This window comes from Rhamphochromis sp. 'chilingali', assembly GCF_963969265.1.
Source record: "Rhamphochromis sp. 'chilingali' genome assembly, chromosome: 11".
Lineage (NCBI taxonomy): Eukaryota > Metazoa > Chordata > Actinopteri > Cichliformes > Cichlidae > Rhamphochromis > Rhamphochromis sp. 'chilingali'.
Genome location: NC_137938.1, coordinates 38,872,266 through 38,900,087, shown reverse-complemented (window position 1 = coordinate 38,900,087; position 27,822 = coordinate 38,872,266). Strand labels below are relative to the sequence as shown.

Genomic DNA, 27,822 nt, shown 5'->3' with positions numbered 1-27,822 from the left:
AGAATCTGCAGCATTGATATTGTATTCAGAGGTTTAAACAGTGTGTGTCTTTTAGAAAGACTAAGTTGCAGGCTGACAGGAAGTTGCAGAGAGTTTGCAGAAGGGAAAGCAGAGTCTAAGTTATTCTGAGCAGGCTAGACGAGGCTATTACTAGGTTATTCAAATTGTCTGTTATACTTTTATATTCTTTTATTAAGCTCTTAGTAGAGGTTCTTGATTAAAACATTTATTCAACATAGTACATGTAGTTTCAGTTAGGTTATTACACATAAGGATGAGCCTCTGGTCTGGTAAAAGGTCAGAAGTGCAACGGGTGAATTGAGAGAACATTTGAGGACGACACACACACACACACACTCAGTTAGAGAATCATTTATAGGTGGAAGTTTAATCATGCTTTGCTTGGGGTTGCAAAAAGAGCAGTTTGTCGCAGAACTGCTGCTGAGGTGTCAAGATGACAAGAGAGCATCCAGCAGTGACAGGAAGTACCGGCCATGAAGATAGAAGACAACGTTCCTTTAAACTGTGTTAAAAGTCATTGTGGTTTTGATCTGACGTGTGTATATATTCTGTCTGTGACGTATGAAGGGGCGTCGTTAATTCAAACCCTGATGCTATAAAAGTCTGTGTATGCTTTGATTAAGTCGAAGATCAAGTGCTGTCTGCGTACAGTGGTCTTCCCACGAGTGTATTCATTAAAATCAATTGTTTGACCAAGATCTTCTGGACCTGGTTGTTTGTACTCTCCTTCCTCAATTATGTGGACCTTAACAATCTCAGCCAAACATCTGGATCTCCAGCCTGCAGGAAAGGTCCACAGCTGGGCCAAACCAGTGCAGAGCCGGAAGCAGACCTCCACCCAACCAGGCGCCAGGGCTCTGGTTCTGGACCGAGTTATCTGCTGAGCGACCTCTGACCCCTGATATCCTGCTTAAGTTTAACAGGTCAGAGTGATTCGGGCTGCTGTGATGTCTTCAAAAGTGCTACCTGTTACTTTTTCAGAAAGCTCAACACCGAGCGTCAGGGTGGGCGTGTCATTGTTGGCCCTTTAGGCCCGCCCACAATGCAGCGTCAGCCCCGACTAGGTCTCACTTCAAAACAGAAACAGAACAAAGAAGCCTGTGACCTCAGCACAGGTCATGTGACACAAGCAGCAGGTTCCCCCTTTGTTTTACCTGCTGGCTAAAAGACACACGCAGCTGATGGGCTCACCCTTCATGGCGTCCAGCGGGCTGCGGTATCCCGGTCCACATCCTGAGCAGCTTGCTGAAAAGTACCAAAGGTCAAAGGTCGTTAAATCCCGTTGTGTGCGTTTCCAGGCAGCTGCACATGAAGAGGATCTCACTGCTGACACAACATCGAGACCTTCAGTCTGTCCCATGAGCAGGGACCGACACCTCTGACCTGTCTGGGGTCAAAGGCTGTGTGGATCATTTTATTTCACTCACTGCTCGTCTGTTTATGACGTGTTTATCTGCGATGGTTACCGCGGGCGACGCTCTGCGTTCCTGCTGTTAATGTTTGACCCTCATTTTAGCGAGCTTTACGTGTTGCGTAAATAAAGTTTACGCACACAGACACACACACACACAAGCACACACAAACACACACGCACAGACACACCTGCCTGCAGTTTAAAGGAGCAGCTGCTGTTTTCTTGCTGGTAATCAATATTCGATAATCAGGAGACTCTCTGAAGAAGTGTGCTGCTGCTTTTCAGCTTTTTCCTTTTAAACAAATTTAAAGTGAAACAACACAAAACACTGCAAACCACAACACAATAAAATATGGAGAGAAAAAAAAGGGGGGGTGGGGGGAGAACGCCCAGATCTTTAATTAAGGGAAAGGTTGTCATTTAGAAATATTAATATCACACTCAACTGACTGCGTTTTATCTTCCCATTGCACTGATGGGTGGACAGTTGTTAGGTGCCTGTGCATGTTGTTTGTGGAGCCGGCTCTATATGATATCCTTTTCTTGTAGACTCTACACTCTGCCTTTGTTTTGTCATAAGATTGAAATGGTTCCAGACTTTGCTTCTTTTCTTGGTGTCACTCATTTTCTTTACTGCACCTTTCCAATGTAAGGGTGTTGTCTCTTGTTGCTCCCGGCTCTCTTTCTTTCCCTCTCCCTCCTGCTCTTGTTGTGTGCTACTGCTGTTGCGAGTGTAACTACCGCCCCGCCCCCTCAGCTCATCGCTGAGCAGAGAGGGGAGGGGCGCAAACGCAGGGCTCTGTTTGCCGTCTCTGCTCAGCGCAAACACAAGGGACTTGCAGCGTGAAGCGAAAAAAAGTGAAAGAGAGGGCAAGAGAAAGAAAAAACCCCCAAAAAACCCACGGAGCCGGCTCGCATCGTTCACTTCAAAGACCTGGCTCTAAGAGCCATTTCGTTCGCGACCGACCCATCACTAATCAGAGACTCCTTGTCTTCTTAAAAACACAACACAACGCAGAGTCAAGGAGTCTGTTTGGGCCGAACTGTTGCAGCGGGACGAAGCAGAAACCGGTTACACCTGCTCCTCCTGGGGGGATACTAGGAGAAGGAGAAAAGTGGACTCACCCATGTCTGAGCTCCAGTTTGATGTGATCCAGCAGGTCTGGACTCCCTCAGACCAGACCCGCTGTAAAAACACAGGAGGCGGAGTCTCCCTGCTTGACTGTCACAAAAGAGCCAGTCAGAGTGCAGCAGTGGGGGCCTCTAACACACATTAACCCTGAACAGCCCAGAAACACTGAGCTTCCAGCTGTTTCCCAGGCAACCACAGCGCCGTCCGAGCATGCATCGCTGCAGCACTGTGCAAAAAGCCATCATTCTTATTGTTATTAGAATTATAATAAGACTTCCAGCTTCAATTCAAGGCTCTAAAGTTTTCTATGAGACGCTTGTGACAGATTTTTATAAACAGTCACACAACTGACTGCAGAACAGGTGAGGTCTGCTCTTCATCACAGATGAAGCAGGTAACAGACCTGGAGCTGATTCAAAGCACTGAAGTAGGTCTGAGACCTGAACACGACAGAATCTTTCCCGTGGTGGGAAAAACATCTTCACAGCCTCTAAAACAGTCAGAAACGAAGCTATAGCCAAATTAAGAAACAACAAATCACCAGGAGCAGACGGATATGCTGGAGAGTATTATAAAATATTTGAGAACGAACTTACCCCCATACTCTGCAAAGTATATAATTATGCTCTAAATTCAGGAGATATTCCAAAGTCATGGTCAGAAGCTATTATTACAGTTCTACATAAAGAAGGAAAAGACCCCATAAATTGTACAAGTTATCGACCAATAAGTCTCCTGTGTGTAGACTACAAAATTTTAACATCCATACTAGCCACTAGAATCCAAAATTATATAAAGAAATTAGTGGAACGTGAACAGACAGGATTCATTAGAGGAAGGCCCTAAATCTACAGTCAATAGCAAAAAGAGATGAAATGCCATCAATGTTCCTTAGTCTGGATGCAGAAAAGGCGTTCGATCGAGTGGGCTGGATATTCCTTCAACAAACACTGTTAACGATGGGATTTGGAGGAACATTTGTTACATGGATCAACTCTCTATATAAAGAGCCTAGGTCAAAGGTCAGGGTTAACGGATGCTGTTCTGATCTATTCAAGATAGAAAGGGGTGTGAGACAGGGGGACTCACTGTCACCCATCCTCTTTGCGATTAGTATAGAACCCTTGGCTGAGGCCATACGTTGTAATACGCAAATCCAAGGAACGGAGGATGAAGGAGGAATAGGATAGCTCTTTTTGCTGATGATACTTTACTTTTTATTAAAAACCCACTTCTTTCCATCCCAGCACTTATGGAGTGCCTACACAGGTATGGGTCAATCTCAGGATATAAGATTAATGAAAATAAATCAGAGGCAATGATGCTATCTGGAGAATGTCCTATGCAATTAAAATGAAAGGGTTTCCTTTCGCTGGCCTAGACAGGGATTCAGATACCTGGGAATTACACTTACAGCAAAACCTAAGCAACTATATGAAACTAATTATAACAAAGTCATTGGACAAATAAAGAAAGATATATCACGATGGGACATTTTACCCCTCTCTTTATTTGGAGGGGTTGAAGTGGTGAGGATGACTCTCTTACTCTTACTCTGGCTTTTGTTTTTATTTCAATCATTGCCGGTAAGAGTTTACTACTCTACTTTCAGTATGTTAAATAAACAAATTTCCACATTCATTTGGCAAAAAAAAGAGACCCAGAATACGACTTAAAACTTTGCTGACCTCAAAAGAAAAGGAGGGACTGGGACTGCCAAATTTTAAATACTGTTCCTGGGCTGCACAGCTAAACGCAGAGGTGGCATGGAAAAGAAAGGACCAGGAAACTGGACGGGTTCAGATAGAACAAAGCACGGTAAGAATGTACCCTTATTAACATTGCCTTTCATTGATGCAAAATTGATCAAATACCTAAAAATAGAGAATGATTGGATAAAACATACCCTGAAGGTGTGGCCAGCGATAAGGAAAACATTGGGGGGCCAGTGAGGGGCAATATAGAATTCCTGCCTTCTGTGTGGGACAGTGGCTTTAGTAGACGGACCAATGCAGCCTTTACACAATAAATCAGTTATTTAATGGAACAGAGCTCAAATCATTTAGCCAGCTCCAAGAACCATTCCAACTTCCTCCTAAAGGTTTATATAGATACCTTCAGATAAGACATTATATCCTAAACCACAAAGAAACAGACCTGATCAATAAATTTCCCAACAGCATAGAAGAATAATTTATTAACATTATAGAAAAACATCTCCCAACTAAGAAAGATGTCTCTCATATTTACAAAAGGCTTATAAATGAGTGATGCCAAAATACAGGCCATATTAAAGAGAAATGGGAACTAGAACTAAATATTATTATTACTGATAATGTATGGGAAGAGCTGTGTAAACCTTGTCACAAGGGAATAAGTAATCAATTATGGAGAGTTTGACTGGAAGTTTAAAATGAGATTTTTTAATACACCTCTTGTTATCTCCTCATATTGTAAGGAACCCAATGCAGAACTATGTTGGAGAAAATGTGGGGGAATAGGAGAGCATTCACATATCTTTTGGGACTGTCCAATAATTCGAGGTTTCTGGATAAGAATCAAAGAAGAAATAGAGAAAATCCTACAAGTAAATATTCCACTAAACCCAACCATATTTCTCTTGGGAGTTAAACCTAGAGAGATGAAAAATATATTCTGCGGATACTCTTACTAATAGCTAAGAAAATGATAACTGTGAAATGGAAACAAACAAGCTCACCATCCACAACACAATGGAAACAGACTGAAAAGAGTTCCCACAATGGAACGAATGACAGCAAGCTTGAAACTGGAGATGAGGATCTACCAGAGATGGAACTGTGTGGCTAGTAGTGATGGGTTGGTCACGAACGAAATGGCTCTTAGAGCCAGGTCTTTGAAGTGAACGATGCGAGCCGGCTCCGTGGGTTTTTTTTTTTTTTTTTCTTTCTCTTGCCCTCTCTTTCACTTTTTTTCGCTTCACGCTGCAAGTCCCTTGTGTTTGCGCTGAGCAGAGACGGCAAACAGAGCCCTGCGTTTGCGCCCCTCCCCTCTCTGCTCAGCGATGAGCTGAGGGGGCGGGGCGGTAGTTACACTCGCAACAGCAGTAGCACACAACAAGAGCAGGAGGGAGAGGGAAAGAAAGAGAGCCGGGAGCAACAAGAGACAACACCCTTACATTGGAAAGGTGCAGTAAAGAAAATGAGTGACACCAAGAAAAGAAGCAAAGTCTGGAACCATTTCAATCTTATGACAAAACAAAGGCAGAGTGTAGAGTCTACAAGAAAAGGATATCATATAGAGCCGGCTCCACAAACAACATGCACAGGCACCTAACAACTGTCCACCCATCAGTGCAATGGGAAGATAAAACGCAGTCAGTTGAGTGTGATATTAATATTTCTAAATGACAACCTTTCCCTTAATTAAAGATCTGGGCGTTCTCCCCCCACCCCCCCTTTTTTTTCTCTCCATATTTTATTGTGTTGTGGTTTGCAGTGTTTTGTGTTGTTTCACTTTAAATTTGTTTAAAAGGAAAAAGCCGAAAATTTAAGTAGTTAAAAGTTGAAATGTAAATAGTTGGTTTTTGTATTTTATAATTTATTTATTACATTTTATGTGGAGTTAATAAATAAAAGTATATTTACAGTGGCCCCTAGAGACAAAGCACGTACAAACTCCAAAACACAACGGAAGTGCTCCAGGATGCTAGGGGCCGTGTTGAGCTTTTGTTACCTAGTGGCTACACAAGCCAGCAAGTACCAACAATCGGATTGGGTATGTGGTAGTAACAGGTAAATTAACTTTTTTAAATTATTTGAATGAAAAAATTATATATATATATATATATATATATATATATATATATATATATATCCGAATTTCCCAGAGGAACCCACCCGAGGGATTAATAAAGTTCTGTCTTACCTTATATACACACATAAATATTTATATATAAACATATATATAAAGAAAACCAAGTTTTTTTACATTACTAATTCCTTTTGTGCATAATTTTATATTGTTGTCCATAATTAATTAATTAAAGCAACAAAGCAACCTGAAGAGCCGGTTGGGAGCCAAAAGAGCTGGCTCTTTTTAGTGAGCCGAGCCGAAGGAGCCAGTTCTCTAAAAAGAGCCGGAAATCCCATCACTAGAGGCCAGATACTTGGGTGAATGAACAAGAACTCTGGAACATTGTAAATCTCTATAAATCTCGCCTATGACATGTTTTTCTTTCTTTCTTTTTCTTAAATGGTCTTGTCAGAGAATGTTAATATGTTGCCTGTTTGTTTGGTTGTTTATCACCACAAAAATTACTAAAGAAAATGTTCTAAAAATAAAAGTCAGAAACGGCGTGGAGGACGATCGCAGCTCTACAGCTGAGAGATGGCATCATAGATGGAGATACGGAGTTTACAGCAAGGTGCAAACCTCTGGGTACACTCAGGAAGGACATCTAAAGAGCTGCACAACATCTGAAACTGGGGTGAAGCTGACCTGATCTCATGACTGAGGTCCTTATCAGGAACCTGAAGCTCCCAGGTGGTGGCAGCAGGGTCAAATCTGCTACTGCTCCCTTCCTGACCGTTTAAATTTAAACATGGACGCTCCTCAACACAGTGCAATCAAAGCTCAGTGAGGGCAGACTAACCTGGGGTCATGACCTGTACACTCTGAGCCAACTATACCCTAAAATCTGCCCAAAGCACTCACTTTTGTGAATGCACCTTTGTCTGTGCAGGATACCTCATGTCAGGTGTGGAAATACAGTGTACAGGTCTAGGGCAGTGACCTGGGTGGGAGCATTTTACAGGGATTCTATTATCTGGGGAAATATTATGCTTATGTTTATATTTCTTTCCTTCTTCTATATTTCACAGCCTTAAGTGGCTAATTACCCCGAATGTACAGAACGTCTGTAATCCTTTTCTTCTCTTTTTGTTTATATGTATTAAAAAGAAAAAACTCTTAATAAAAAATAATAAAAGTGGTGAGAGTTTGTAGATCTGGTGGAGGTGCATCCAAATTGTTGGGCAAAATGACTGAAGGCTCTGAGTCCCATGGAAGTCAGGTGAGCAGACAGAAAGGAAGCTGAAGGAGAGCCGAGTACGTACGGAGAAGATCACATAAATATGGAGGAGCGCGGTTATGAAGCGCTTTGAAAGGAAGGAGCAGGATCTTGAAATTGACCCTTCTTCTTACCTGAGACTGATGAAGGGACCTGCTCGGCCTGAGTCATATCATTGGCATTCACTAAGAGGCGTGACTAACTCACATCTGCTTAACCTGCAGGTTTATTCCAGCACACAGAGCGCCGTGAAGACGAGCGAGATACCTGAGAGTGATGCTCTCAAACCGGAGAGCAGAGAACTGCTTTAAACGGTTTCAGTTCAATCTTCAGTAAATCATCATCGTCTATCTTTATGAGGACCAGGGTGGGGGTATCCCAGCTCCCATTCAACTCAAACACTGTGAGGTAAGAGTGTGTCACAGTAACTTCCTGTTTCATTACGTGCACGTCACTAACAGTATAAGCATTTTAATTTGAAACATCACGGCTGTTTTGGGCTCTGATTGGACGCATTAGCTACTTTGACAATTAAAAAAAAAAAAAAAAAAAAAAAAAAAAAAAAAGTGATTTGATTTGATTTGATTACACGGAGGCCAATACTGAAACAGCTGGAAGAGATTTTTTGAAGAAAACTTTATTTCCTGTTTTCTTGCTCCTGTTCCAGCACTGATTCGCCAGTCCTGAACAGTCACCTGCATTTACAGACTGAACTCACTCGTGATCAGTGTTAGGGAGTAACGGAATACATGTACCGCCGTTACGTATTTAAAATACAAAATATGAGTAACTGTATTCCGTTACAGTTACCGTTTAAAAAGGTGGTATTCAGAATACAGTTACTTTGTTGAAATAAATGGATTACACTGCGGTACTTTCCTGTTTCATATTGTCGCGGGTCAGGACTGTTTGGGTTTGTTTGACAGCTACGTTCTGTTGTTCCAGGCGGCAGCGTTACGGTTGCCATGGTTACAGGGCGACGCTCTCTCTCTCTCTCTGCGACTGTGTGTTTCCTGGGTGAGAGAGCGCCTTTTCGTTGTTGTTGTTGTTGTGCTAAGCTAACAGGCAGAATGCTACAAGCATAGCTCTAAAGAATGTAGCATCATGGGCAGTGTAGTCCGTGCTGCAGGGAGAATGGACTGCCATACACGTTATGGGTCTGTGAGCGAGGAGGGAGAAAAAGGGGAGTGGAAAGGTACGAGCAGTCATTGAGGAAAAACGGGAGCTGGAAGCATGTAAATATAATAATAACAACTGCAGCCAAGAAGAGAGCCTGACGAGCCCAGTTGTAAGTAAGCTATTAAGACTCGACTGTACACCGTGTTCGTGTTTTCCTCCGAAACATTAAGCAGCCTTTCAACGCCTCTCTCTGTCTCTCGCAAGAAAAGTTGACCCACACAACAAAGTAAAGCTATTTTTCGGCTACGAGCCGACAGGGACCCCGCCGTATTAGTCAGAGGTCCCTTTACTACAGTTCGGAGTTGCGGACCTTCAGTAATAGTAATAAATCACACAGCAATAGTACATTCACGTTGTTGTAAAAAGCATGATAATATATTAAGTAATCCAAAGTATTCAGCATACGTTACTGTCATTGAGTAACGTAACGGAATACGTTACAGAATACATTTTGGGGCATGTATTCTGTAATCTGTAATGGAATACATTTTAAAAGTAACCTTCCCAACACTGCTCGTGATGCATTTGACTTTTCATTTTATCTGCAAGCATTTAATCATTTATTTTAGCTGAATATTGTTGCTGAACATTTTCTGAACTTTCTGTCCTTAAAGGCCATTTTTTCCTTTACTTGTGTAGCTCTGCAATAACTTGCACTAAAGGTGTTTGAATAACAATAAAGTTTGATTATTGATCACAATTTATTCAGAGCTTTGAGGGAAAAGTGTCTCTGAGTGACTTGTTATGAAAGCGTCCTCCTGCATTGTCATTGTCACTCAGACTCTGAACCCGCTGGTCGGTTTGGTTTAGTTTCAGCAGCTCGTCAAGCCAACAGCAGGTAAACCTGATAAGATAAAAGTCACATGGCGCTCTGCTGATTTGTGCAGAGTCACCGTCAGGCACAACATAAAGTTGTTTTCTGAGAGTTATAGAGACGGACTCAGAGGTAGAGATTCTAGTTTTATTAATGAGGAACATTATCTAAAGTCTGTACAGCAGCACCAAAACATCATCAGCTTCACGAGGAGTCATAATCAGACGGACACTTCCTGGCCACAAGATCCAGACTAGCCAATCGGCTTCCAGGACTCCATTGTTCATCAGAAGAGAACCAGCATTCGCCTTGCGTTTTTCGCTTTAGGGTTGACGTGATCGCCTGAGTGGGATTACTGCGACCACCCATGATCATACCCAAACTCCACTCATGCTCTGAACACGGGTGGAGTTTTTGGTATGATATGATGCCATCGAGGCGGAGGTCCACCTCTGCTCACTTTAATGACTGAACCATTTGATCACATTAGAAAACACGCTCACTTTCTGCACGCGGTGATGAATCTGCACCTCCACACGATGTTTTCACCTGCGGTCGTTTTTTGTGACCGTTTCGGTTTGTTAGCACATTTCCGTGTCAGTTTTCCCGGAGGATCACATTGGCCGAACGAGTCGACCTGGACGCAGGAACTTCTGGAGAGGTTTTTAACTATTTATGAAACAGACCTAACTATGAGAGCAGATGGAGATGGATCCTGATTGGCTGGTCTGGAAACAAATCTTACTGTAAATACAAAAACATAATATGAGCGGTGACTCGGCCACTCCACGATCCCTTTCTGTGTAAAACTCCAACATGTCTGTCAGAAAAGCACCTTCAAGGTTCATTTATTACCAAAAATAACAAACGAAGCAAAAATGTTCCCATCTGTCCGCATGGTTCACACGAACGGGGTGCAGTTCCCCTGTCGTCGACTAGATGGTGCTCGAATAAAAGAAACTGAGAACGCAACGATCAAGGAGCCGTTTCCACCGTTGTACCCCGGTTCGCCCCCAAACCCCCAGTGCCTGTAACGTTAGCACACAGCTGCAGTTGCTTACAGTCGATACCTTGACAGGTGTGCCCTCACCAACAGAAGGTTCCGCCCCCAGACCGTCCCCCTGTAGTGTTAAGAGATGGTGCAAAGTCAAGCTTGTGGACCTCCACCTAGTTCAGCTTTCCTCCTTCCTGCTGCCCTCTTCGCCGTTGGCCTCGGCCCGGCTCTTCACTGTTATCTTCCACTCGTCCCCAACCTCCTCGCCAATCACTATCCTGGTCTCTCTTCTCTCCTTGCTCACCTCCTTCCTATCCTCTTCTGTCTCCTTGCCCTCTTCTTCACTGTCCTCCTCAATTGTTTTAACCTCCTGTTTCTCATCACTGTTCTTCCCGTCTTCCTCCTCATCTTCCACCATCTCCTCCTCTGTCCTACCTTTCTCCTTAGCTTCCTTCCCTTCCTCCTCCATCTGCTCTCTTTGTTCTGACTCCTTCCTCGTCTCTTCCCTGTCCTCTTTCTCTTTCTTCTCTTCATCTTTTTTGTCCTCCTGATTCTCTTCTGATGTCTCTTCTTTCACAGCTTGTTCCTCCTCCTCTGAGTCCTCTTCATCCTCCAGTTCCAGCAGATCTGGAGACTCTGTCTCTGAAGCTTCAGCACCAAGCAGGCTCTCAGTCAGCATCGTCAGTAGCTCGGACTGAATCCCGCCTCTTTTATCAGCTGTTGTTCTGTTGTCCAATTCCACGTTCTCCTCTTTGGGCCCCACCAGGAGACCCGTCAGGTCAAACGACTTCTTCCAAAGCTGTGGGACTTTATTCAGGTGTGTCAGAGCCTCGACCAACCAGTCAAATAACACCTGACCCACATTTGCTTGGAGGGACTGGGGTGATGTCTCCTTGATCTCCACTGGATTCCTGGCAGTGAACTCTGACCAGCGTGACAGCAGGAAGCGCTGCAGCACCGGCTTCATGCAGATCTCCAGCGGCTGCAGACAGAAGGAGCACCCACTAGGGATGACCACTGGCAGAGTCCCTGAGCTGCTGATGGAGGTGAGGAAATGATCACCCAGGTGCTCCCGATGCCGGTCCAGGACCAGCATTGACTTACTATGCTGAGCCGGGCCGGTGCGCAGCCACACCTTATTAATCCAGAGGTCCAACGCTTCCTCGACCGACAGCCCTTCTGGAATAGCCTCCAGCAAAATGAACTCTGGCAGGTCTCTTTCATTGAGCTTCCTGTTTCCCAGCACCAGAGCAGGTAGCATGGTGCCGTCAGCCAGCACCGTCAGGTACACGGTGAGCAGAGGCAAAGACCCTGTGAATTCCAAGGCCTCTGAGCGGCGAGACTTCTCCTGAACCAATCTCAAGTCCACAAAGATGCAAAGCTCATCCATCGCGGCAACGGTGCTCTTTGTCAGCTTGTGGGCCTGGATGATCTTCTGGGTAAACTCCTTGAAGGTCTTTACTTTGGCTTCCAGAAAACGCGGCAGGATGCGATCCAGTGTCGCAGCCCTGCCAGAACTCTGCACACCAAGTCGGTGCTCCAGCATGAAGTTCACCGCCCAGTCGTAAGAGATGCGGAAGGAGACACTAAAACCTCCTTTCTTCTTGAGGGTGGAAGCTTTGTGGAAGAGGTTGCTCTCTGTGATAGAAAGCTGCTGTTCACGCATGGATAGCACCCAGGCCACCATACGATCCGCACCATTGGTTTGGACCTTCTGCTCCTGCTCTTTTTCCTTTAGACGCTTCCGGGCCTCTTTCAGCCAGGATCGGATAAGCGGAGCCTCTGTTGCAAAGACGCGAGAGGCCTGGCGGAGTCCATCACAGAGAGCAAACAGGGCAATCCTCAGCTGACGGGCGGTCAGGAAATCCTCACGCTCTTTAGAGGCAGGTGCAATGGCCGGTGGTTGGGCATGGCCGTTTGCTGTTGATGGCATATGGAACTCTGGATCTTTGATAAAGTCTTCCTTAACCTCTTCAGTTTCTTCAGCGTCATCCAGGTCGTCCAGTCTCTCATCATCAGAAAAGTCCAGGTCCTCCACAGGGCCCATCGTCTCGTCCACGCTGTCCAAAACCTCATCCACCTCAATCGCTCCACTGCAGCAAAGACAAACTTTTATTAGTAGTTCACATCAAATAATCAAACATTTAACTGTGTGGATCAACACATACCTTATTCTGTCTTTGAGAAACCCAACTTTGATTGATCCTGTAAAAAACAAAAACAGCTCTTTGAAATTCAGAGCAATAAAACAGCTCCTTTCAGAGTTACCGAGTGAAATACTGACCTTTGTTTAGAGACGACAAGCCGTGATATTCCCAGAAGCAGCTTGGCTGTTTGCACAGGTTGGCTTTGCAGACGATGCAGCCATACACGCTCTCGTGGCGGATGTTCTTCAAGTTGCAGTTCTTGCACCTCTTGGACACATTACTGATCTTCGTCATCCTGTGCCTTTGTTTGACTGGCTCCTCTGCAACCTCGTTCCTTGTCACGCGCGACGTTGCAATCTCCATTGTCTCGAAGTATTTCTGGGCACACTTGGCGAGCTGATTGCCCAAGCGCTTGCGGAAATTTACCTGAGTAAAAAGACCATCCTGTACCCAGGCGGGAGGGTTCTCTTTGCGGCTCTCACGCAGCACAATGAAGGCGTTGACGATGCTCAGGTTGATCAGGAACCAGAAAAGGCTGCGCCAATGACGGTCCTGAGGGACCCCTCCCAGCGGGTTGCACGCCAGCAGCTGCTTGCAGATGTCGACACCCCGCATGTTCTCCTGCAACAAGCGGAAGGCCATGGGGCGGTCAATGGGGTCCAGTCCACCTACCTTGGTTTGAGACCTTCTCCAAACAGTATCTGGCTCATTTGGAGTTGCATTTGTTGATAGACACCCCATTTCCTTGGTATCCCTCCAGCGAGTGGCTAGCAGGGGGCCAAACTGTCTTTGTAGGAAGTCCCCTGGTTTCTCTAGCTCGCCCTCCTCCCACAGCTCCCTGGGTAGGATGGAGCTGGGAGGAGGGAAGGAGCTGGAGGCATAAATGCCCTGATCCAGAAGCTTCTGCATAAGTGGAACAGACGTGAGCGAGTTAGCAAGGTAGAGCTGGTGGTGTTTTCCCTCCAGACCGTTCACCAGTTCCGGCACTACGGTGAAGCCTGGATCCTGACCCGACTTAACCCCCATCTGTATGAAGAGACGGTGGCAGTAACCAGACTTTGAGTCACAGAGCAGCCAGACCTGAGGTTGAGTCTTCGGGTTCCCTTTGGTTTGGCTGCTGCCCTCTTCCAGGCTGGGCAGCAGCGCCCTGTCGATGGTTAGGCAGCAGTTTGGCCGGTAGGCATTCCACATGGCTTTGCTCAGGATTTCCAGCATCGGCCTGAAGATGTGTATCGAATCGCTGGGATTGCTGGTGCCACGGTACTCGTCTGTGGTGAAGCTGCCCATGCGGATGTTAGTGGCGATCTGCTTGAAGCGTTTAAAGCTCATTGCTCGATAGAAAGTGTAGCTGTTGTCATAGTGACTCCAGGACCAGTAGTGCGACGGGTCGGGAAGGTTTTGGATGCCCATCAGAATAACCAGGCCGATGAAACCTTTGATCTCGTGGGTGGTGACAGGAATCCAGTCAAGGCAGGTGTTGCTGAGGAAACGGCAAGTTTTGGCGTGGGCATTGGTCTCATTGGTGATCAGCTCAATGAGTGCTGCCGGGAAGACCAGGCTGAAGTAGTCGATGGCGTCGCTGCTCTTGGACAGGAAGTGGTGAGGGCCGCTGTTCTGCGTGAAGGGGCGGATGGAAGAGTAGGCATCATTAACCCCTGCTGGTTGTTTCCAACCATCTGCTGACTTCCAGGAGGGGTCAGGAAAGTCCTTGTTCTGATCTAGATCCCTTCCTTTTGAAGATTGTGGCTCCTCACTGTGGCAGAACTGGATGTCCGGTTCAACATAGGCTGGAACAAAACACAAAAAGAGGCTGGATCAACTCTACATTTCAGCAACTTAATCTGATTCTTTGGAATTAACCTAGCCACACCGACCAGACACAGGTTCGGAGACGTCCTGTCTTTAAAAGAGAAGTCTGAAATCTAGAGCTAATAAAACTCTCATCACATTTAAGTGACATCTTTATACCATTGTACGTGCGTCAGCAGGTTGGCCGAGACGCCGCCATCACTAAAAAAAAAAAAAAAAAAATTCAGCTAGCATCTATATCACAATCCTGACATCAGCATGACCTAGGCTATTTCTGAGTATGCACACTTGTGTATACTTGATAGCTGACAGGGTGATTGAGGCTCACTAGAGTCGGCGAGAACAGCGAACTCCTCGCACATTGTTTTCAAAGCCCCCCGCTGACTTTTGCTGCTCAGGTTAAACATGATGCCGGGGCGATCGTGGCTCAAGAGTTGGGAGTTCGCCTTGTAATCGGAAGGTTGCCGGTTCGAGCCCCAGCTCAGACAGTCTCGGTGGTTGTGTCCTTGGGCGAGACACTTCACCCGTTGCCTACTGGTGGTGGTCAGAGGGCCCGGTGGCGCCAGTGTCCGGCAGCCTCGCCTCTGTCAGTGCACCCCAGGGTGGCTGTGGCTACAATGTAGCTGCCATCATCAGTGTGTGAATGTGTGTGTGAATGGATGTGTAAAGCACTATACAAATACAGGCCATTTCCCCAAATGATATATAAGTTACTTAGATAAATGTTAATGTTAGTTTCATTTCAATGTTGTATTTGTTCCTGAGTAAATCGGTTTGGCTGAGATTAAAGTTCAGCTTCATAACTGCACCGTTTTATTTAAATTTAAAGCCTTACTCTGAGAGCTGTCAGTATGAATTTCACCCGTCATATCCCCTGATGTAAAATGTGCTGTTCTTATTTAAACAGCTGACTCTGAATTAAATCTAATATTAAAAAGATTTTAATTCAGGAGGAAACATTTTCACCGGGAACAAAAGCAGTGTGTTAATACGTGGAGATCCTGAAGGATCCGACAATGATCAGATTATATTTGAAATATTTGTTCAGTTCTCTTCCGAATTACTGTAGCTGTCGGCTGTAAGCTTTGAGTGATTACTAAAATTTTCTAACATCTCTCCTGTTTCTACTAAGAGATGAAGCGTGTGTTTCTGTCATGTAGTGATTGTGTTTAACTGTATGAAGGTTATGAGACATGAAACCGATCATATGTAAAAGCAAATTTTGCCAAATTGCTTATCTGGAGCTGTGATGTCATCACCTACACTGTTGTTCCAATTGTAGAACGATCGCGCTGCGTTATCGGGAAGACCGCCAGATTCCCGTGTGAACTTATGAAATATGGACTAGCAAGAACGTGAGTGCAGACTTGCGTACTTGAGTGTTGAGAAACAGCACTAATCTCTGCCTGTTCTGCTGCTCACTGCTGAAAAACACTTAATCACAGCAAGATTATTCCCTGATAACTGCAACTGCATGCTTCCTCTGTGAACCAGTTTAACATTAGAGTCTCCACAGCTGCTACAGAGTAGAACCTGGATCAAACAGTTAAACGCTTTGGAGTAAATTAAGTGAAATCTTATTTTAATTAAAAAACATTTAAAAGGTTAAACATACACGTGCATCAAGAAAACATGCATGAATGGGAGCAGCAGCTCCGTGTTGTTCAGGAAGTCAGAGGCAGAGTGGGGAGAGTGGGGACGTTTAATCAACCGGAGGAGCAGAAACCATCTACCAACCAAGGAATCAAAAATCCAGGCTTTGTATTTCCCAGCTGAATCACTTCTCATAACTTCCTGAAACGGAGAAAAATCCAGATGTTCTGGCTCCGCTGTGCAGACAAAAGCCTGTACACTATTCTTCATACAGGAGAAGCTGCGAGGCCGAGGTTAGTTTGTTCACTCCAAAACTTTCACCCTGACGTGACTGACGTTTAGAGCAGAATGCAAAGAACGGGACTGGAGCCTTCAGACTGAGCGACACAGCTGAGGCTCCAGGAAGTGCCCAAGTAAACATTTACAGCTCAGGCAGCCGAGAGCCAGAGGACAGATCTTTAACACTGCTTCAAGGTTGGATGAGTGGACAAGCCTGGAATTTTCCATGTTGCATCTACAAACTTTAAACAGCGATTGTTAGGCTGAGTAAACCTCGACCCCTCCCCTGTTGTTCCCCCGGTTGCAGAGACTGGAAACCTTCCAGTTCTTTGCCGTCACAGCGATGGATCAATTCCAGGCTCCCCACCAGGAAAAGTGTGATTTAAGAGGAAAACAGAGAGACCTCTGTGAACGCCAAGAACCCGTCGACCTTTCAGCTTCAGAGACGTCAGCTGATTTCCCCCCGAACAGCAGTTTCATCAGCTCCACTTTATCCTCATCGGGGTGTTTGTGCTACTCTGCAGCAGCTGTGGAGACGCTAACGTTGCACCATGAAGAAACCTCTGCTTGACACTTTATTAGCTACACAAGTGTACATGCACACACTACATGGTGTGTGGCTGTTGTGTGGATGTTATGTACATGTGTACACATTGTGTGCGTGCTGTACCCACTGAGCTGCCCTTTGTTTTAAACGAGCAGCTGAACGCAGCCTGTTTGGGTGTAGCAGCGATTGTTGCTGTAGATTGTGTTGTTATGGGTGTAGTTGTGGTGGTGCGGTCTTACTCCTGATCCTGCAGGTGGTGCTGTGATGCTCCGAGTTCATCAGCAGGTGATTGGCCATCAGGTCAGCTGTCTGAGAACTGAACTCACACCTGAAGCACTGCAGGTGGAACGGGCTGAGCGGTGAGGAAGAGAAGAAGAAAATGAGGAGGCGGAGCTTCATCGGCAGCACGAAGACCAACCTGATCAGATCAATGAGGTTCTCACCATGGAGGAGGCAGCCTGTGCAGGGGGACGGCTTTGTCTTTGGAGCGCGGGACGTGGTGGCTGCAGATAAACGATCGAGCATCCATAAATCCAGATTACTGCACGCACTACTGCTAAATAGGGCCGCCACAAGCGATTACTTTGATAGTCGACTAGTCACCGATTATTTTTGCGATTAGTCGACTAATCAGATCATCATCCATTGGACGTAAAACTACAGCTTATTGCACCAGCAGCATCTGCTCTTATATAACTATCATTAGCTTACAGCTTTAAGTGTTTAAGGTGCTAACTAACAATAAAGACAAGATGATCGTTTATTAAATTTTAATGAAATTTGCAGATTGTCTCAGTGAAGTTTAATAAACTCCTTGCTATCTAAAATATAACAGGACACCGGAGTAAATTCTGGAGCATCTCACACTTCTGATGATCAGCTGTCTGCTTGACGTTTATTCAGCTGTGTAAAAACTATAACTTTAATCTCATCCAAACCGATTTACTCAGGAACAAATAAAACACTGAAAAAAGCCAAACAATAACATTTTAAGTTATCTAAGTGACTCATATATCATGTTTAACCTGAGTAGCGAAAGACGGCGGTGGGTTTGAAAACGATTAGCCGGGAGTCCGGTGTTCTCACAGCTCTAGTTAGCCTAGCCCCCGGCTAGCTATCGAGCTAGTGGGTAACAGACGTCTCCGAAAACGTCGGAGCGCTTTTGAAAATATGTGGTGTCTTGATAAACTGAGCAGATATTTGAGGTTTACACAGCTACATTCTCCATGAAAATATGTTAAACGTTTATTTTGTGACCCAGAAAGAATAATAAGAGTAATATTAAAACTAACTAGCTGCCGCCATTGTTGGAAACTGAGCTGGGCTGCGCTATGAATTCTGGGACACAGCTGCTTCTTCTTCTTCTTCGGAGTTTAACGGCAGCTGGCATCCTTGTACATGCAGTGCTGCCATCTTCTGTTTCAGTCCGTTATTACACTCTTAAATCCTGCTACTTATTCCTGCGTCTTTTGTGATCTTACAAAGCTTCAAACGACGCGTCGACTATTAAATCAGTCGTCGACGATTTTGATAGTCGACGTAATCGTGACTAGTCGACTAATCGTGGCAGCCCTACTGCTAAAGAATACTCCTGCAGTACTCGGATTACTTACTTGATCATGTGAGCAGCATAGGCCCGGGAGCAGCAGCTGCTGTAGGGGCACAGCAGGCAGTGGACGTGAGTCGGATAGTGGGCGGAGAAATCGGAAGCGTCGGTCCCGCACTCCAAACACACCAACCTGTCGTCATCACCTGACCTCCTGCAGGAGGAGCGGAGAGACACACCTGAATCATGTGACATCAACAACACAAGAGGAGGGGCCCAAAATCGACGTCACCTGTCACCGTCAGCCTCACCTGTTGCCATGGATTCGACGGCTGCCCAGCTTCTTGGTCGGGGACCGCGGTAATTTTGATGCTGTGGGGTTCTTCTGGATCAGAGACCTCTGTGGCTCCATCTTGATCTTGATTGGCTGGATGAGGGAGGCGGGGTTCTGGAGGAGGCGGCTTCCTCCTGATGTCACCGAGGGCCTTATCTTGCCATAGGTCCTGATGGTCACCTGAAGACACATGGACCAGTAATGCCACCTGTCTGGAGCAAGACATTTAAATCAAGACGAAGGCACTGACCTTTGACCCCGGCGGCAGGCCCTCCAGCTGAGGCGGGCGGCGGAAGCTGCGGTGGTTTTCCAGTTTGTGCTGCATCTTGTCTTTGAGGAAAACAAACTGCAGACGACACCTGTTACAGTGGAAGGCCTGGTTTATCTGGGAACAGAGAATTTCAAATTAAAAGACCCATCCACTTCCACTGCAGGAAGTCTACACCTGGTGTTTGTTCGTCTACACCTGGTGCGTGTGCTTACCTGGTGTTTGAGCAGGTGCTGCCGGTAGCTGACGGGATTTCTGGTCACTTTCAGACAGAAAATACAGAGCAGGAAGCACGAGTCTCTGTGGAAGCTGGAGAAGTGCTGAAGGACGTCCGAGTAGAAGGACGAGCGATACGAACACACCTGCGAGGTCGTAACACCTGAGGTAAGGATCAGACCTGACCTAGGACGGCCCGTAGGTGGGAAGGGGCGGGTCAGTGGTCACTCACCTGGCAAACGTAAGGCATCTCACCCGGTTTGTGGTTGGACTTCATGTGGTTTAAGAAGAGTGGCTCGCTTTCAAACGCCCACTCACAGATACGACACATACCTGAGAGACAGACAGGTGACAGGTGAGCCCTGAGCCAACGCAGCTCGTCACACATGCAAAAACACAGGCAAGCACTCCGTGTGTGGGTCTTACAGGAGGAGAGGGTGGGGCCGTGCACCTGGTCCTCGTGGCTCTGCAGCTGAGCGTCAGACGAGAACTGACGGTAACAGAACCTGCAGCACTTCCTGTCATCATCGCCGCCGCCATTAATCAGCTCTGAGTGCTGGAGCATGTGCTGCATCAACCTGCACACACACACATTAAACATACAGAGCACCGCATCTGTATCCCGCGTGTGCTCAGGTGCTCACCTCAGGTTATTCTCTGACAGGTGAGAGCAGATCTGGCAGGTGAAGGTGGAGGTTTTGATTCCCAGTGGGAGGGGCTTCCTCAGACTCAGATCACCTTCAAATGTGCCATAATAAAACTCCTCCACGCTCATCACCACACGGGTGGAGTCAGCCGAGTTTGTGCTGACAGTCGAAGGGGCGGAGCGAGCGGCTGTGGGAGCAGGTGACACACACACAAAGGTAAGACGTAACAAATCTGAGCACACACAAGCACTGACAGGTTATTGGTGTACCGCTGCTGATGGGAGTGGCTCTGGTGACGCCATTGGCTGAACCTAAGGGGAGGGCGGGGGACCCAGCCACCTTCAGTGTATTGGCTCCGCCCACTTGGGTCACGTGGAGGTTAACTGAAAAACATGAAACTGGTCAGTTTGAGTCGTCCTAAAAGAAGCTCCTCCCACTCTAGGTGTCACGCTCACCGGGTGCTGGTGTGCTGGTGCGAATCGTCAGCGTGGCGGGCAGCTGCATGGCAGTGAAGGTCGAGCCGGGCTGGGTGGGACCTCCTGAGGGGGCGGGGCCTGACCTTACCGGCGACACGCCCACACTGGGCCGAACCAGCTGACCCAGCGACGGGGCTGTGGACAGGAAACGGCTGATTAGCGATCGGCTGACATCGATCACGGATTTCGTCACCAATTAGATCGACCTACACCGGATGAGCGTGAGCGGCTGCACCGTCTGACCCGGCTGCAGGTTCAGAACCAGAGGAGCGCCGGGGTTCACCACCGTCTGCACCGGGAAACCCTGTACATCCAAACACACGACATCACCATGACACAACGTGGAGACTCAACAGCTTATCTCAGATGTAGTCCCGCCCCCAAATCTGCCCCTGCTTCCTGCTCCTCTCAGACTGGACATCGTCACCGTCTAGAATCTATTCCATTCGATTTGAATCTGGGAAATTTTGCCTATAGAAAGGAAGCTGACACTCGCAAGACTTTATCAAAGGTGTGAGCATCACAGCGAGGCCTTTGTGTCAAAGTAGCTGAAGATAAAACAGAAAAACATGAAGGTGGTTTTTCTGTTCTGGGATTTTATAAAAATAGTCTGCAGTACTTCTGCTTGTGGGGATAGGTTAATTGGATAATCCAAATTGCCATTAGGTGTAAATGTGCGAGTGAATGTGAGTGCGAATGGTTGTCTACGTCTATGTGTGTTCGCCCTGCGACAGACTGGCGACCTGTCCAGGGTGTACTCCGCCTCACGCCCTATGACAGCTGGGATAGGCTCCAGCGCCACACGCAATGGATGGATGGATATTCTGCAGTACATCAAAAACGAAAGAAAACCATTAAAACCCTTTGACTGCCTCACCAAGATAAATACAATGAAAAAATTATTTGTTCATATTTTCTATTCCTTTAGGTCAATAATGATCACAATCAAAAAAAAAAAAAAAATTTATACACACCTTATAGTTTTTTAAATATTACCCTCTACCAAACGGTTGAGATGTCTCTCTATAGTACAACTACATAAAGTTCTACAGACATAACTAGTAGAAAAAAGTAAAGGTTATACTCATTTTGCAAAACAATAACTACCCAATTTTGTGTTTGACCCACTTTATTGTGGTAGTAAAACATCAAACATTGTTGGATTCCATTTCAACAGTGGGCGTCATAATAACAAACCACAAAATGTATAAAACACAAAAATATTGTAAATTTGATCAAAACTTGATCTGCAATTACCGAAAATTCATAAACATACAAATTCACTTTTGACCTGTTGTTAACATAAACTTTTCACTGTAGTGTTGGAACAGCACTAACATTTTTTTTTTTTTTTCCAGAAAATTCTGGTGGTATATTATATACCATTGCCATTTTGCACTGAAAAATTTGAGAACACACTGAAACAGTTCTGGCTCTTTTCTTTTGCCGTTCATGCAACTTCACCAATACCCCTTGATGATTAGATCTTCTGGTGGTACACTGCAAAGCATTCCTGACTGGCATTCAAGCACAAGAAAACATTGCATTTTTGGCATTTCCATCTTGAGACGCCCTTTGGACAGTAATTGCATCGGCCTCGCTTGTCACAGTGAAGTGGCCAATGCCCAAAGCAGTCATATCGCACATCTGGCTGTGGTTGTGAGGGTCTTGGGGTGTATCGTTTCTTTGGTGGTGGTGGAGAGCTGGATGATGGTTGGCCAACTTTGGATGCTGGCTTGTTGACTTGTTTCAAGCTATGCGCAACTGCCAGGCGGAATCTTTTGAGTGTGATTGGTTTCTGGTTTAGTTGTCCACATTCCCTCTTGTAGACCAGCCAGGAATTTGCAATGGACAGATCAAGCATGTAACCAAAGAGTGGCAGGTACCATCTTGTAGACTTGGCTGGGGTCTTGTACAGGTGTACCAGCATGTCAGAGAGATCTATCCCTCCCATATGCTCATTGTATGCAGGGATGAGTGATGGGCATGGGATCATAACTTTCGCCTTGGACTCTTTGCTCCAGTGTTTGACAGTTGAAAGTGGCATGATCCCAGAAGCATTACTTAGCAGGTTCACACATTTGTTGTCAAACCATTTAACTGCGATCACACCTTCAGCAGACCTGTAGTCAAAAGCTCCACGCCCTCTCTTCATCAGCTCTTTGTCTGTCATCAAAGTGGCTCCACCTGTGCGATTTGGTCGAACAGTGCCAATGCACTTGACACCCAATGAGGTGTCTAGGTGCTGGACCAGCTTAAAACTGGTAAAATAGTTGTCACAGAACACAACAGAAAGCCTTGGCTGTGTTATGGTTTGGCAAAGTGTTGTCACCACTTTGGCTCCCAAAGGTAACATCTGCTCCTCTTCACTGAGGGTAACGTTGAAGAATGTGGAAGGTCCCTGACCAGGTCATGAATGATGCCAGATGAACTTGCTCGGCAAAACACCTTAAAGCCCCATTCGTCTGGCTTGTTGGCAATATATTGACGGAGATTGCCAGCCCTTGTGCCTTTATATGCTACCATGACCTCATCTACGCTGTGCTTATTTGTTGATGGTATCTGGAGGCATTGCTCACGAAGCATATCAAAGAGAGGTCTGATTTTTTTAAATCGGTCTTGACTCTCATTGCACTGCTGATTATCACTGAAATGAATGAACCGGCGAAAAAGCTGGAATCTCTTCTTTGGCATGATATCTGCTATCACACTGAAACGTGACTCATGGTGCCAGTAATCCTCTAGCGATGGAAAGTTGAAAACACCCATGAATAGGAGGATTGCCAGAAAATCTTCAATTTCCTTAGGGCTAGTCTTGATTGTGTCCCCCAACTCTTGAGCAGAATACAGATTGGTATGATAGGCAATATGATCAATCATTTCATCAGTGAAGAGCATTTTGAAGTACTGGAATGGGGACTGTAGGGCGTCAGGCGTTTCGAAACTTGCATCTGGAACTTGAAATTCTTCAATGTCCTCATGCTTCCAGATTTTTCTTGTGTCTTTTTTTGGGACTAAAGAGGAAGATGGGTCTAATGTATCCTCTGCTTCATCCAAGGGAACTGTTTTTAGGATAGGTTTCCCTTTTTTGCTCATTTTACGCAAAAGTTTATTAGATCTACTTGTTGAAGGAGCATCTTCATCCAGGGAAACATTAAAGCAGCTTTCATCACTATCATCTGCAAAATTGGGTTGAAAATCTGGATCCTCTATTGGGTCATCATCACTCAGTTCACCATCGGAGTCCTGAGAATTTTCAGGTACAAGGGCCAGGTAGGTGCGTTGTCTTGCTCCATAAAAGGATTTGCAATCCATCTAATAAACATAAAAAAAAATACAATTGTAGAAATATAGTTGGTTTGATTTCCATGTGTCATTTAAAACTGTACTCTAAAAAATAATCACAGAAAGTGAGTAAATCTTTAAACATTAGAACATTTTGTAACATACAGTATTTGTCATGGAAAAATGTAAACATGTCATATTTACATGTATAGATCATTAAATTATTTATATTCAATAGTAAATAGTCAATTTCATATGTTAAAACAGCAGTTCTAAACATTAGCTAAGTTTTACTACTCTTACCATCAATTGACAAATCAACCATTTGGTTGAGCATGTTTTTAAAAAAATATTACGGATTTATTACAGCTATTTTCTGGTATCAAATGACATAATCATGTTCAGTAAAGACTCTGACATGTTTATACTGTAGAAAAATGTACTTACCTTTAAAGTTTTTAGCCAAAACAGTCCATGTGTCCAGAGTGATTTTTTGCTTTCTGATTTCTTGGTTGGAGGGTGGCAGATGAGGCCTGCCATATCCTGACACAGTGCCATCTAGTGTTTTTTTTTAGGATAACATAACTCAACCAAGTGGTAGAGATGGCTCAATAAGGTTGAGTTAAGCTAAGTACTCCAGTTCATTATATATAGTCTCTCAAAATATGCTAAACCAAATGTTTGAGCAGGCAGTCAAAGTTAATCAACACATGAACATTACCTCTGAAGTTACAGCGGTTTTATTACAGACACAGCGTTTTGCATAATTTAAAAAAAGTTTAAATTTGTGCAGAAGCCTGTTGAACGGCAGAAATTAGGTTTTCTTTTTGTGTGCGTGACAAACAAACAAGATTTTAGACGGGACACACACACACACACACACACACACACACACACACACACACACACACACACACACACACACACACACACACACACACACACACACACACACACACACACACACAGAGAGAGAGAGAGAGAGAGAGAGAGTAGTTTACGTCTTTGTGCAGAACCTGAGATTCTGGCGTTTCAGGCAAAATAAATTTATACTTAAAAATCCTTTCAGGATTTTAATGAATCGATTTTACGTTATCCAAGCTAGAATCAATTTTAATCAATAAATCGATTATCAAAACCCAGCCCTAACCAAAATCCTAAAGTGAACTTCCTGTTTTATGTCACCAGAGTCGCACTGAACCAGGAGAGAGTTTACTCAGCTGAGCAAGAGGATTTCCTCACAGACCGCTTTTCACAGCGCCCCCTGCTGGGCATGAGAAAGAATGCAGGTTTAAAATGCTGCACCCACGTTTTACATCAGGGTGGGGATCTCCAAGGGCCGGTGTCCTGTGGGTTTTAGATCTCAACCTGGGCCAACACACCTGAACTAAATGATTAGTACAGGTGTGTTGAGGAGGTAATGTAGCCATTTAAATCAGCCGTGTATGCTCGAGGACACGTCCACAACCTGCAGGACACCGGCCCTCGACCAGCCGAGGGAGTGGCTTAGTGACCAAAACAAAATAACCAAGATTATGATTTAAAATAATCGTGAGCAAAACACTAAATCACTGTTCCGACAGCCTGACTGCCTGCAGCGGTTTAAAGGGTGGAGCCTAAACTCTGGATTATTGTTCATGGTTTTAATTTATTACGCTAGAGTACACATGTATGTTTCACGTTATGTTACTCGTTATTCTCACGTTTTACTCATTTCACAGAGGAGCGTTCGGCCTGGCTGACCTGCTGAAGCACAGGGTGCGTTTGATTTCCATACCTGTGTAGTGGTGAGCAGGATGGGCTGGCTGCTGCCGGTGCCGGCGGCCGCTGGAAGTAGGAACGTTCCACCCGCTGTCTGAGTCAGGATGAGTGGTGGAGCTTGAGCCATCAGGCGTGGGGCCGTGGAGGCAACAGGGAGGCGCGGGGCAGAGGAGGAGGCGGTAACGACAGAGGAAGGAGGTATCACAGAGGAAGAGGAGACGACCTGGGCAGGTGATGAAGCTGAAGAAGAGAGAAAGGTTAGCAGAAGGACTCGGTGAAAGCTTTTACGGAGGGACGCGGAAGCACAGACTGCTCCTCCACATCCAGGAACACCTTCAGCTCACAGCACCGCGTCTCTGCTGCTTCAGGCTGTTCCAGGATCAGCTTCAGACATCGTCACGTTTGGTTCTCCAACAAAGCTGCTGAAGCTCTGCCTGTCCCAGAGAAGAGGTCTGCTGCTTTTACCTTTGACCTGCTGACCCTTTGCTGCCACTTTCCTCCACACTGTGTTAGCTCTGCTGCTCTGACACACGAACATCAGACAGAGAGCGCCACACTCAACACCTGAACCTGACGACACCTGTAAACTCAGCTTTATTCATCTCGTGCTAGATCACACAGTCAACAGTCATGCTGTGAGAGTCTACAGTAACACAACTGATCTAAGCATCCAAGTGAAGACGCCGTCTGGGGCTCCTGTTGTGTCATCGGCTATTCAAAGAAACACCGAACACATACCTGTTGCAGCAGGTGTGATGGGTGGGGGGGTCCTTGGAGGTGGAGTCTCAGAGACTGGGAGTGGAGATGGAGAATCCTCCACTACATGGAGAGAGAGAGAGTCTGGTTCTAGGGTTTGACTCAGGTCCAGAGTGTCCAGAACTGGTTTTAGAGTTTGGACCTGGTTCTGAGACTCACCTGGCTCTCCATAGTTGTCCATGAAGTCCATGTCATCTTCCTCCACACTGTCATCCACCTGTTGCCATGGCTCCAGCTCCTCCTCCTCACACTCCATAAACAACTCTGTATCCATGTTGCTATGGAAACCACCAGAGAAACCATCATTGTAACCACGATAAAAGAAAAATCTGACCAGCAGCATTTCCACTACGTCACATGACATTGGTACACTGGTACTGCACACCTGCAGCTTAGAGTTATATTTAACCTGAGAGCCAGGTGAGCAGGTGATCTTTTCACAGGTAACTTTAGCTGTAAATACTCGAGTGCGTTTAGTTTCAGAGAACACCTGTGAGCCCAAAGACCAATGAGAGAAAGGCGGAGTCGTCTCTCAGCATTACCACAGTGACATTAAACCAAAAACTACAAACAGACATGTCCTTCAGGGACAAATCAGCTGAAAGACTCTGTGGTGCGTCCACAGCCTGAGGACGGGTCCATCAGGTTTGATCAGCATCACAGACGCTGATGTTTGTGTCAGTGAACCTCACAGCTGCGCAGTTCAGTCCCGGTTTGAACAGAAGTCGGTAGATTTAAAACATTTATGATTTAAATGAGGACACCTGTGCAGTCCAGTCAAACACCTGCGTTTGCCGAACACGCTGATCAGGATGACCTGACCCCGCTGATCACGCGCACAATCACGGCAGCGGCGTTAGTGTGGACAGACTTCCGGTCACTGTGACGTTTCGATGCCTTCTGTTGCTGCCGTTTGTGCTCTGTCTCTTTGTCACGGCCCTTATTTTAAATAAAGTAGTGGTGTGATTAACAAAGGCTGGCCTTCATTCGCTCAGCTGACGGTGAAGTTAAACAACAGCAGCTCTGCACAAACTCTGACGTCGGTAAATCTTTTTAAATAAAGTTGGGTTCAATCAGCTGTAGTTGCAGGTGTAATGGCAGCTGCCGCCACAGGGGGCGCTCAGCCCGCTCTCCGGGTTTTTGTTCCTTTCAACCCGGCTGAGACGCGCCTGTCGGCGGGGACCCGAACCTACAGGCCGAGCGGGCCCAGCTGAGCCGAGCCGGGTCACCGGGCTCTCGGTCAGGACCAGAGCTCAGCACGCAGCGCGCACCCCGTCTGCACCGCCCCGCCGGGGGCAGCTCGTCGCTGCACGCCGAGCGCCTTCCGAAAGCTTCAGCGGGGCCTGCGTGTGACGCCGGGACAAGCCGTGCCGGGCCGGGCTTACCTGAAACTGGAGCGGCACCGCAGAGCTCGGACGGGTTCGCACGGCTCTTCTCGAGGCGCGCTCCGGTTCGACAGTCAGGGGGCGGGCCTTCCGCCCGCTGCCGTTTTACAACTGCGGATTGGTCCGCACAGACACGTCACTTCCTGTTCAGGTGGCCCTGCAGCTCATT

The 27,822-nt window shown here is 46.0% G+C and overlaps 3 protein-coding genes across 6 annotated transcripts in view; all 3 read right to left on the bottom strand.

The window, feature by feature from the left end:
- Positions 1-2,661, bottom strand: part of selenbp1 (selenium binding protein 1) — an 11,622-nt gene extending 8,961 nt beyond the window's left edge. For 2 of the 3 annotated variants that reach the window (XM_080896064.1, XM_080896065.1), the window contains exons 1-2: positions 2,561-2,661; positions 1,213-1,266 (exon numbers count right to left, since the gene is read on the bottom strand). In XM_080896064.1, the coding sequence (XP_080752190.1) occupies positions 1,213-1,266; positions 2,561-2,564 (58 nt within the window). In that variant the 5' untranslated portion in view covers positions 2,565-2,661. The remainder of the gene's footprint in view (positions 1-1,212; positions 1,267-2,560) is intronic. The other variant, XM_080896066.1, reaches the window with a different exon arrangement.
- An 8,048-nt stretch (positions 2,662-10,709) lies between these two features.
- Positions 10,710-27,793, bottom strand: pogzb (pogo transposable element derived with ZNF domain b). Of its 2 annotated transcripts, none has more exons than XM_080896054.1 (19): positions 27,654-27,793; positions 26,428-26,546; positions 26,251-26,352; positions 25,529-25,752; positions 20,677-20,770; positions 20,446-20,601; positions 20,260-20,373; positions 19,988-20,177; positions 19,770-19,921; positions 19,576-19,676; positions 19,343-19,489; positions 19,110-19,244; positions 18,837-19,039; positions 18,593-18,739; positions 17,423-17,482; positions 17,219-17,331; positions 12,889-14,538; positions 12,773-12,809; positions 10,710-12,697 (listed from the first exon to the last, which is right to left on the bottom strand). In XM_080896054.1, the coding sequence occupies exons 2-19, from the start codon at positions 26,540-26,542 to the stop codon at positions 10,783-10,785; spliced, it is 5,655 nt and encodes a 1,884-aa protein (XP_080752180.1). In that variant the 5' UTR covers positions 26,543-26,546; positions 27,654-27,793; the 3' UTR covers positions 10,710-10,782. The 2 variants fall into 2 exon arrangements, with proteins under 2 accessions (XP_080752180.1, XP_080752181.1); XM_080896055.1 differs by having other exon boundaries at positions 26,251-26,331.
- On the bottom strand, positions 20,779-25,518 carry LOC308405425 (piggyBac transposable element-derived protein 2-like). Its single transcript, XM_080896067.1, has 2 exons — positions 24,199-25,518; positions 20,779-23,781 (listed from the first exon to the last, which is right to left on the bottom strand). Exons 1-2 carry the CDS (start codon positions 24,307-24,309, stop codon positions 22,795-22,797), a joined length of 1,098 nt encoding a protein of 365 aa, XP_080752193.1. The 5' UTR covers positions 24,310-25,518; the 3' UTR covers positions 20,779-22,794.
- Positions 27,794-27,822: the final 29 nt, after the last annotated feature.